We start from the raw sequence: 12,274 nt of genomic DNA, 5'->3' as shown, positions 1-12,274 counted from the left end.
AGCCGTCCTATACATAAACATAAAACGTGAATACGAAGGAAATAAACATCACGACCGTGCTGGATAAGTTTCCCCAGTTTAATATCAAACGATGTGTATGAAAAGATATTTTTTCTCTCCGGTTGTTCACACAGTGCATGTAACTTTAACTAAATACATTTGATACATTATTATTGCTATACTAATGTGAATGTAAGTTTATAGTAAAAAAAAAGTATATTTTGTAGATTTACAAATGCAAATTCGGCCTTACATCAAAAGTGTGTATTACATTACCTTTGAAAATGGTCATAGCTTATAAATTCAGCAATAAACCGTGTGTCACATGTATGGGTACTTTAATTATGAGTATCAGTTGAATATGATGGTTACGTTGATTCAGTTGACTGGTGATGGTAAAGACTGTAACACATTCCTTCTCTTGATATTGACAATGGACGGACTAAATCCAATTTTCCTGCTAGTTTGTATGTGTTTTATGTTCATATTTTAAGTCTTCAATTAGTATCTACTCGGATTACATGCAGTATTCAATATCTACGTGAAATAAACAAAACTTTAATTGTTAGTTTGTAGAAATTTGAAACTAATATTGATTTCTTTTGCATGTATTATGAAAGAGTTGCATGATGTTTCGTTGAAAAATTACATGCATGCATACCATTTCAAGTACCATTTGCTATTAAGGGTATGTGAATCTGGGCATTTTTCAAAATTATAACGCTTTTTAAAGCGAATTTTGAAAAGTTTAAAAGGTCACATGAGCAAACATATTCTTGCTTTAAAATATTCGAAAAGGTTAATAATCGCGTTAAACACCATTTATCAGTAACAGGACGAAAAATCTGTGCTTAATAATGAGTAATTATCAGACAATTGAAAATAGAAAGAAAGCGCAACATTCCAAGAAAAGCTGTAGATAACAGTAAACACACAGGTCTAATCCTTATCCATTTCACGATTTGCTCTATGTACTGCTATTTTAATTGAAAGCACACTTACAAATTATATTGACCTTGTTAAATCGGCTGTTTTTATCAAAGCAATTGTGAAAAGTGACACATTTTCTTGTGATTTCTTTTACTGTGATTTTTTTTTTCAATTTTGATACCAGGATAAAAATATGTATCATGGATTTACTATAGGACTGTAAGTATGCATTTATTCTGTTTGGAGGCACTTTCGTTAGGCTAGTCTTTTACGACGTTGCTCACTGCAGACCTGATGCGGTCTTCTGCGCATGTCCGGAAGTGATTATCAGTTGGATCGCATGGCAAAAATACGCAAATTATTGCATGTCCGTACACATTTCGTGTATAATATGTATAATATACTGACTAAATGTTGGGTTTAGGATTACCATGGTCTCAATATATATACTTATCATTCAATTCGCTTGAATCCGGTATATACCGGAGTCTGTAATTTATCACAGGCGCTCCAGGTCTGTTTTTATCACAGTCATTGTTTTATTTCATTGTTTACTATGTAATCACATTTTTTGTAATTTGACACATTCTAAAGATACTCATACAAACTGATATTACATTAAGATTATGAAAACTACTGAAATATGTGTTTTCACAATAGGGTCCAGATGTGCAGGTGGAAACTTCTACACATAAATAAACGTTATCACTTTTATGGTTAGCTCCATATTTTTGAGAGAAAAAATCAAGCAACACCAAATCATGGAAAGAAGAAGTTGTTTTACATGAAAATTGAACGGCATATAAAGCATGTATATTATTGTCTATTTATTGACATTGAATTCATTAAGGGACCACACTTTCGGACAGTCCAATTTAACGCCTTCACAAACTCATCATTAATTTTTCAAAGAACAGTTGCCAGGCATATCTTCGTTATGATGCATTAGCAATAATGTCCCTGTGCTGAATTTTCACATAACTAGGTTGAACGTAATTTTCAGCAATTGTATTCTTATTTGTTTACAAACCGCATTCATTTTTAAAGGGATACACTTTTGAGAATATTTTAAATATCCAGTCGTAGGGAACAGTACGGTAGAACATGTAATGGACTGGCAGTTTGGGTTGTTTACCAGATATTTCAGTATTTTGATGATATACTCCTAAACCGTGAACAAGTTTTAAATGATCGTGCGAATTTCGCTCCACTGCGCAATATATGTTTTGGAGTTTAACAGATACATTTTGACTCTTTTCAAAATCACACAGGTATTTGTCATAAAATCTGGGCATGAAGTAGTTTTACTTACATTACCCAGGTTTACAATCGATATTTAATCGATACATACCGTTATATTTTTAAACTATATTTTTACCTATTTTGTTTTTAAATTTAATTTCTCTTTGGCGATATACAGCGTTTTTTGTGTAGAATCGCCGTGAAATTCATGTCATTCATTCATTCATTCATTATATGTAATTTGATTAAACGCCTGTTTCTATACAATGACATGATTTATTCAATGGCGATGTACATTTAATTCAACAAACCTTAAAAATATAAATGATGAAATGTAAAAACCCACAAAAATTTCAGAATTAATACCTATTGTTATCGCATATTTAATTTAAACAGTTATCCAAAAATAAAAATAAAACAATGACATGAAGTTTTTTTAATGTATCAATTGATAGCTCACAGTAGTCCATTCCATTATCTGGTGATACGTTATTGATACGTGCAAGTAATGTGTGCGATATGATATTCGTCTATCTTGTTTAGAAATATTTTTTAAATAATTAAACGAAAGATGTCGGTGTCATCATAAATGGTCCCACCAGTGGCAATAATATTAACTTTATATCTGTAAACAATACATATTGAAAATAGTATATTATTTTTTCATTAACGTGTAATTACTGTTATCTGAATAAAGCATAACTGTCTTTTGCATTTTTTCTGTTTTATCAATATCTAAAATACTGCGTGTAGTTTAATGACACTCAAAAAAGCTGGTAATTAGATTGATGAATGTCGTTTGCTGCGTCAACTTTGGTTTCCGCTTAATAACATATAAGTTAGGAGTGACCGATTCAAATGAAACTTAGTATATAGGTAGCATGCATGAAGACGGAGCTTCGGGCTGCATATTAGGTCACTAGGTTTAAGGTAAAGGTCACTGTTGCTAAAAATAGAAGAAAAAAAAAAGGTTTCCGCTCAATAACTATAGTGTGCATTAATGTATTGAAATTAAACTTTGCCTATAGGTAGCTTATAGAAAAAACAAGATTTGGATTGTATATGGGGATATAGGGTTAAGCTTAAGGTCAAAATTCACACTTAGAAAATTCCACAGTGGCGCATTGGTCTAGAGCGTTGGGCCAAAAGATACTATTTGATCTGTGGAACGGACGGGTGTCTATTCAAAGAGATTTATATTTTTCTATTTTCTTTTTTTTTTTTTTCATGTAATAAATGGTCCTTTAAATGTGATTGGGTCGAGCGCAAGGTCACAGTTACTTAGATAGATATTTTTCTCAATGTGATCGTCAAAAAGGTGGTTTCGGCTTTATAATATTAACTTGGACTTACATTTGTGTACAGCAAGCTTATCTGAAGAATTAGCATGTTACTGTTACGAAAAAAATGCTTCCACTCTTTATTTTATGCTTATTGGTGAAATACTGGAAAATAGCAGTGAGATATAAATCGATATCACTCACAGTGCCGAACTTCTTTTTTTTCCAGATAAATTATCTCCCTTGAAATATATTCTTTAATTACCTCCCTTTGCTGCCTTTAAAATTACTGGATTATACTCATACACGAGTCATGAACTGCTAGACAATCCTATATTAGAACAGGCTAGCTATATAATCGAATTTGGAAAAGAAATAATGTTACCAAACTTACCATTATCAGCTTGGTTGCTAGGCTTTGCCATTCATGTAGCTACAGATATCTGTTTGTTTCCTTTACTTTTTTCCATTGGTTCACTATCGTGTGGTAGATTTTACTGGCGATAGCACATTTAGTTGGTTGTTGTCTTAGTTAATTATCACAAGACATCAACTCAACCTTACGTAATATGCCAGCATTTTCGTCAAAGTACTTTTCCCACTCCAACTCCAAGTCCAGCAAGTTGTGTTCCAACTTCCATCCATTTAGTTATGCTATGCAGCTCCTAGATCAATATTTCCTAACTATTTCTATTGAATCCATGATGATATTTAATTCTGCAGCTTGATTTTCCAAGGGCTTGCGCATATTCCACAGTTGTTTAGATTTTTAGTGTTGTTTTTTTTAATCTGACCTTCCGCGTGTGTTTTGGTAAACAAAGCAAGCTTCCGGTTATTCAACGAACTGACGGATTGACCCGAAAAGTTTTAAATATGCTTCTACTTAACTACCGGCATTTGTCAATGTCTCTGTTAGCCGCGGACTGTGTATTTTTACACAAAATATTTAAATGCAGTTTTTGTTTTTAAAAACAAAATGGCGTCGTGTTGATTTAATGAACCTAATCACCAATATTCGATATTAATGTGCCTAAGTGTCCATGGTAATTTAGCGGATGTATCATATGTAACACGGTAGCTTAAATAAATCCGAATTTCGTCATGAAATATTGGATTTATATGAACATTTATGCACGTAATAAACAGAAAATTCGTTGATCTTCACAAACTAGCATAAAATAAAAAGAAAATTTGTTTGTTTGCAGTGAGATATCGAAATATATCATCCCCGATAAGGGAGACAATTCTGATATTTTCACTCAGGCTCCGCCTTCGTGAAAATATTCAATTGTCTCCCTTATCGGTGATGATATATTTCGATATCTCACTGCAAACAAACAAATATCCTCTATGTATCTTTAGTTTGGGTACACTTGAGTACACTTATTATCAGTATACTTGGTGTGTAAATAGTTTTTATAGCCTAGTGGTAGAGCGTCCGCTTCGAGTGCGGGAGTTCGTGGGTTCGATCCCCGGCCGCGTCATACTAAAGACGTAAAAAATGGTACTAGTGGCTTCCTCGCTTGGCGCTCAGCATTAAGAGGGTAGTGCTAAGACTGGTCAGCCCGGTGTCAGTATAATGTGACTGGGTGGGGTATCATGTCACGTGTCAACGGCGTGATATTCCAGTGAGGCAGAACTATAAAGTTGGGCATTGTGCTCACTGCTACAAGTAGACACCGTCGTTTATATGACTGAAAAATTGTTGAAAAAAGACGTTAAACCCGAACACACACACTCAAACACAAAGGTTGAGAATGTGTTTGGGATCACTTGAGTTAGCGTCAAGGTCAGGGTAACTAAAAACAGAAAAATGGGGTCAAAGTTGAAATAAAAAATAGATCTTTATGCTGTGGAACGGAAAGGTGTCGGTTCAAATCCCACTGAGATCAACATTTTGTTTTCGTGATAAAATGGTAATTGAAATACCATTAGATAACTAAAATATAAAAATAGGGTCATAGTTAAGATTTTTACTTGCACTTTTACTGATTTTCAAAAGGCTGGTCTCCAGTTTATAATTTTAATTCAAGAACTGGCTTCGGATTATATTTTGGGTCACTGTTACTTAAATAGGAGATTGGTTTATGCTCAATATCTTTAGTTTGGGTATACCTTAAGCTTTTTGTTTAGGTAGCTTTAATAAAAGACTCATAAATTACATAGGGCTATGACACATGTACTTTTCTTATACCTGTACTTTTGATTGCATGATTGGATGCAGTCAGATATGCAGAATAGAACATGACCATTTTTAAACAGAACCTGGTGGCCTCACGTAAGGATTAATCATAGTAAGGGACAAACATGGTTTGGTATAGGATTAGGTACCCCAAATGTCAAGTTCATTGTGGTGAAATTGTGTAATAGTGTTGTTGATGTACCTCCGCTTTATGTAACCCTCTCTATGCAGTAAAGCCCCTTGACTATCCCGCAAGAAACACTGAATTTATTTCTTATATTGTGTATTATAGGGACAATGAATTTACTATTATAAAAGAGAAATACGTGAAAATCCAAATAACCACTGCAACCATTGTAACCAGTGTTAAGACCGGGAACATCTATTCAATGCAGAAAGTTTTTAAAAGAATAACTACAATTTTAACGCATTTATTTGTTGATTTTCAGGCTTTACCAGTGCAGCTCTCGCTTATGTAAGTAATGTATTTCTTCTTAAAATTGTGTTAACTTGATTTAATTTAACATATTCTCGCTTACATTCTGGGTAAAGTTTCAGCTCTGTTGAATTATTACGATATTTAAAGAAGTTAATCAATTCCTTGATATAATTCAGAATTTAAGACGCAATTACAAAATTTTATAATTTATAATGTTTTCAATATCAATCATCTGTCAACTATGAACTTCCGTAAGTTGTATGCCTTGTTACAGGAATGCGTCGAGAAATCTTGCTACTTGGGAGAATGTTCTCCGGAAACAACTTGCACTGCGGACGCTACGAAAGGATGTTTGGTACGTAAACCTTAACACACAAAATGGTGACAAATAAGAACCTTTCAGTTATTGCAGGTTTCAATAGAATCTGGCTTCGTTACGGCGACGAAAGCATGCCGAGTTACCGCAAAAAAAGAGCTGAATATTTCTATCCACTCCTATAGCACGTCACAGATTCTTCTTATCGCCCCGATAGCCTAGTGGTAGAGCATCTGTTTCGAGTGCAGGAGGTCTTGGGTTCATTTCCCGGCCGCGTCATACTAAAGACGTGAAAAATGGTACCAGTAGCTCTCTAGCTTGGCGCTCAGCATTAAAAGGGAAACCGGCCTCTTCTCTCATACCCTCGTGGCGATATATTCCATTATAGTCATTATGCCGACCAAAAAACCCAAAGTTGGAGTATGCACAAAATATTTTTACATGAAAAGGTTCTACAACATGTACCTTCATAGAAACTGGATGATGTAATTTTGTCATCATTGAGCATTTTGAAATATTCAAAATGGCCGCCAAAATAGCAAAAATGGCATATCTCCTAAATTACAGGAGATTAGGACATGACTGCAATGTAAATACAATGTATTATATTCATTGCTTGAGGTAACAGGGTGAACATCAAATGTAAATTTTAGAGAAGAAAATCATTAGAAAAATCCAAAATGGCGGTCAAAATGGCGGCCAAAATGGAAAATCCCTATATATTGCATTAAATACTCTGAATTATGCACTTTTTCAACAGTATATAGTACTTCTAATAATTAGAAATGTTTTCAACACTTTGAATGTTTCTTCAGTAATCTCAGAACAAAAAGGTGGATAAAATGGATATTCTTATTCAAAAGAATAACAATTTGAACATAAAATGCATATAAGAAGTAGGTATGATTTGCGATCAATTTGCTATAAATGCCAGTAATAATATATCAAATGTCATTACAATGTTACTGCATAAATTTAAACGATCTTAGTTCTATCTTCGTATTACATATGTTAAAAAGTACACTAATATATATATGATATAATTCTGTTTAACTTTCCAAAGAGCATTGAACGATTGGCATGTATAACTTTGTTAAGTTTTCGTACTCTCAATCAGACTCACTAGAATAATCAACTGCATCAATGAGTATTTCATCTACATCCTTCGCTGGTCTTTTTTAACAGCTATAGTTTTAATGGCAGTTCTTTAATATTGTGCAGGCGAGGTGACCACAGAAAGACACTGTGATGTTGCACACGGTTGTTCTGATCCAGACAGGATCAACTTTAGGGCAAAGCTGGTACCGGTGTTGGAGCTTGTCTTCCAGGATTGTCGTTGGTACAATCCTATTCAGAGTTGGATTCTTGCTCCGTCTAAAACTGATAGCATCAAAATTTGAAGGGTCTGTGTACAAACCACTGCACCATTTTCATGTCTGTATTTGTGTTCTTTTCATTTTCATCAAACGATTTCAATGTAGATGGAAACGATTTGGACATCATTTGGGCAGTTTTTTTTCCCACTTTTCATGTCCAAATATCATTTTTATATCGGCCTGCCTTTTAGCCCCTTTCATTTCATAACAGGCAGAAAAGAACCTGATACTTTCTCCAAAGTCCTTGTTCATATCTCATCTACCCTCCAAGTTTGTTTCGAATTCATCCTCATTTCACCTGTTTGACAGCCGTTGTATTTCCAGTGTCACAGTGTTTGGCAACAGTATCGTATCTTGACAGGGTATGAGCTGCTAAAAGCTGGGATGTAATAACTGAATGTGTTTTGCTACCACGCAGGGAAAGACGGGCTAGAGAACATGTGCGCATATTGATGTCATAATTTGACGTCGTTTTATGACGTAGTGCTCGGTTTTCAATTCCACGCTGTCCCTCGGGTTTGGGACCCTATCTTACACAGGCAGTCATATAAGATCCGTACAGTCTTACATTTTGCTACAATATCCACTATTGTCTGCTGAACACAGTTTTCTTCACCAGCAGGGAGCATGACAAATCCTTTAGCGTATAACAGTACACCAACAAAACATAAAAGTACATCAACAAAACAAATCTGAATGTGTCATCACATGTCACTGTCACAAGTTCTAATCACACAGAAACTGCTGTGGGATTAGAACATCCACTTCCTCCTTGCTAGTCATTAAATGTACTTTTATCAACGACAACTCCCATTTAATTATCTTTAAGGAGCTTATGTTTGTCAACTTGTGACTAAAGCTTGCAGGTAACCTCATTGTCTTTTTGGGGCTTGCAAATTAGGTCTATCAGGTGAATCTTGTTAATCATAAAGTAAATACCATGACACAAACACAGGCATAACATACGATCCTGATAAACACTGGCTGTTTGGAGCAGAATATGAATACTGATTGAAGGAACTTGTGCTCGTTGGACGATACCGTAGTGGAATCTGAAGCTACATAAAAAGTCAGCTAGTAGTATGCCCTAGTTATGCTCTGTCTGGGTGCGATTATGTCTCCAAGCTAAGTGGCACTGGAAAGACAGACGGTGCCAAACAGCTGACAATAGAGTTCAATCTGGACAAATGTGGATACGTCGATGCAGATATGAACAAGGTTTTTGAAAAAGCTAATTTATTGCAGCCTGTAAGGGTAAACAAAGGAGCTGAAAGTAAGTCAGATATGACGTTTGGGTATCAACTATGGGAAAGAAAACCATCCAGAAGTTGCACAGACTACAATCATTCTCACCTTCATCAGACTCTTTCTATGAGATTGTCAACGGAGGACACATACAGACACGCATTATGGAGAACTGCTTTGGACCCACACCCTTCAACATTTAATGCCACCAGTTTTTCATGGAACAATGATCCAAACTCTAAGAGGCTTGTACTGAAGGCAATACCGGTAGACACCCGCCCCACTCCCCTCCCCTTGTTCTGTTGTGATTGTGTGTCAGAATAACCGTTTGCAACATCCCGGTCGTATTGCTTTGTAGCTCTCCTCCCCTGCAAAATATTCTGTAACTGCCATAAAACCCGTATCTCTCAATATAGATGGAGTGAAATATTCAGTGATGCAGATGATGATTCTAGTGATTCTGAGAATGTTCACCTTGATGATATCTAGGTCAAGTTCGAAACTTGGTCATGTGGGATCAAAAACTAGGTCAGTAGGTCTAAAAATAGAAAAACCTTGTGACCTCTCTAGAGGCCATATTTCCCAATGGATCTTCAGGAAAATTAGTGAGAATGTTTACCTTGATGATATCTAGGTCAAGTTCGAAACTGGGTCACGTGGGGTTAAAAACTAGGTCAGTAGATCTAAAAATAGAAAAACAATGTGACCTCTCTAGAGACCATATTTTTCATGAGATCTTCATGAATTTTGGTGAGAATGTTCACCTTGATGATATCTAGGTCAAGTTCGAAACTGGGTCATGTGGGGTCAAAAACTAGGTCAGCAGGTCTAAAAATAGAAAAACCTTGTGACCTCTCTAGAGGCCACATTTCTCAATGGATCTTCATGGAAATTAGTCAAAACGTTCACCTTGATGATATTTAGGTTAATTACAAAACCGGGTCACGTGGGGTCAAAAACTAGGTCAGTAGATCTAAAAATAAAAAAACCTTGTGACCTCTCTAAAGGCCATATTTCTCAATGGATCTTCATGAAAATTGGTCAGAATGTTTATCTTGATGATATCTAGGCCCAGTTTGAAACTGGGTTACGTGGAGTTAAAAACTAGGTCAGTAAGTCTAAAAATAGAAAAACTTTGTGACCTCTCTAGAAGCCATTTTTTTCATGAGATCTGTATGAAAATTGGTCTGAATGTTCATCTTGATGATATCTAGGTCAAGTTTGAAACTGGGTCATGTGCGGTCAAAAACTAGGTCAGTAGGTCTAAAAATAGAAAAACCTTGTGACCTCTCTATAGGCCATATTTCCCAATGGATCTTCATGAAAATTGGTGAGAATGTTTACCTTGATGATATCTAGGTCAAGTTCGAAACTGGGTCACGTGGGGTTAAAAACTAGGTCAGTAGATCTAAAAATAGAAAAACAATGTGACCTCTCTAGAGACCATATTTTTCATGAGATCTTCATGAATTTTGGTGAGAATGTTCACCTTGATGATATCTAGGACAAGTTCGAAACTGGGTCATGTGGGGTCAAAAACTAGGTCAGCAGGTCTAAAAATAGAAAAACCTTGTGACCTCTCTAGAGGCCACATTTCTCAATGGATCTTCATGGAAATTAGTCAAAACGTTCACATTGATGATATTTAGGTTAATTACAAAACCGGGTCACGTGGGGTCAAAAACTAGGTCAGTAGATCTAAAAATATAAAAACCTTGTGACCTCTCTAGAGGCCATATTTCTCAATGGATCTTCATGAAAATTTGTCAGAATATTTATCCTGATGATATCTAGGCCCAGTTTGAAACTGGGTCACGTGGGGTTAAAAACTAGGTCAGTAGGTCTAAAAATAGAAAAACCTTGTGACCTCTCTAGAAGCCATATTTTTCATGAGATCTGTATCAAAATTGGTCTGAATGTTTATCTTGATGATATCTAGGTCAAGTTTGAAACTGGGTCATGTGCGGTCAAAAACTAGGTCAGTAGGTCTAAAAATAGAAAAACCTTGTGACCTCTCTAGAGGCCATATATTTCATGAGATCTTCATGAAAATTGGTCTGAATGTTCACCTTGATGATTTCTAGGTCAAGTTTGAAACTGGGTCACGTGCGGTAAAAAACTAGGTCAGTAGGTCAAATACTATAAAACCTTGTGACCTCTCCAGAGTCCATACTTTTCATGGGATCTGTATGAAAGTTGGTCTGAATGTTCAACTTGATGATATCTAGGTCAAGTTTGAAACTGGGTCAACTGCGGTCAAAAACTAGGTCAGTAGGTCTAAAATTATTAAAATCTTTTGACCTCTCTAGAGGCCATATTTTTCAATGGATCTTCAGGAAAATTGATCTGAATGTTCACCTTGATGATATCTAGGTCAAGTTTTGAAACTGGGTCACGTGCGGTCAAAAACTAGGCCAGCAGGTATAAAAATAGAAAAACCTTGTGATCTCTCTAGAGGCCATATTTTTCATGAGATCTTCATGAAAATTAGTGAGAATGTTCACCTTGATGATATCTAGGTAAAGTTCAAAACAGGGCCACGTACCTTCGAAAACTAGGTCAATAGGTCAAATAATAGAAAAACCTTGTGACCTTTCTAGAGACCATATTTTTCAATGGATCTTCTTGAAATTTGGTCAGAATTTTTATCTTGATAATGTCTAGGTCAAGTTCAAAACTGGGTCACGTGCGGTCAAAAACTAGGTCACTGTGTCAAATAATATAAAAAACGATGTCATACTCAAAACTGGGTCATGTGGGAAGAGGTGGGCGATTCAGGACCATCATGGTCCTCTTGTTATTTTTTAATCACTAACAACTGTTTCTTTCCCTTTTATTTGGCTCGCATTTCTTTTATTTTCTACTAACAGATTTTTTTGGGGCTTGACGCGCACGGAATGTCTACGTCCCAGTAAAGGGTTGGTCAGTATCGGGAGATAGATAGTGTCGGAAAATAGTTTGTATGAGCGTTTAGAACAGGACCTGACAAAAAATATGAAAGGAGTTCATATGACTTTAGCCCAAATTCGCTCAAAACACAAATCCAAGGGTACATAACAATTTTAACTTTTCAAAACAGACATAATTAAACAATCCAAGCCCTTTGCGCTGTGTAGTTTTATAAAATGAAAAATAAGACAGGAAAGGTTTTCAATATTAGTAACAAAGTACGAAATATATTTTGTCTTCTGTCTATTATACATTGTAACTCAATAATTTACTATGAACTATCTAACAAACATACATAAACAATATGAGATTGAA

General features: G+C 35.4%; 1 protein-coding gene across 1 annotated transcript in view; it reads left to right on the top strand.

The window, feature by feature from the left end:
• Positions 1-336: 336 nt before the first annotated feature.
• The window catches only part of LOC128550906 (protein psiJ-like), a 30,366-nt gene continuing 18,428 nt past the window's right edge, over positions 337-12,274 (top strand). Inside the window, exons 1-3 of the mRNA XM_053530932.1 lie at positions 337-467; positions 6,084-6,109; positions 6,348-6,428. Coding sequence (XP_053386907.1) covers positions 362-467; positions 6,084-6,109; positions 6,348-6,428 — 213 coding nt within the window. The 5' untranslated portion in view covers positions 337-361. The remainder of the gene's footprint in view (positions 468-6,083; positions 6,110-6,347; positions 6,429-12,274) is intronic.

This window comes from Mercenaria mercenaria, chromosome 2 (genome assembly GCF_021730395.1).
Source record: "Mercenaria mercenaria strain notata chromosome 2, MADL_Memer_1, whole genome shotgun sequence".
Taxonomy (NCBI): domain Eukaryota; kingdom Metazoa; phylum Mollusca; class Bivalvia; order Venerida; family Veneridae; genus Mercenaria; species Mercenaria mercenaria.
This window is presented reverse-complemented; position numbering and strand designations above follow the sequence as displayed.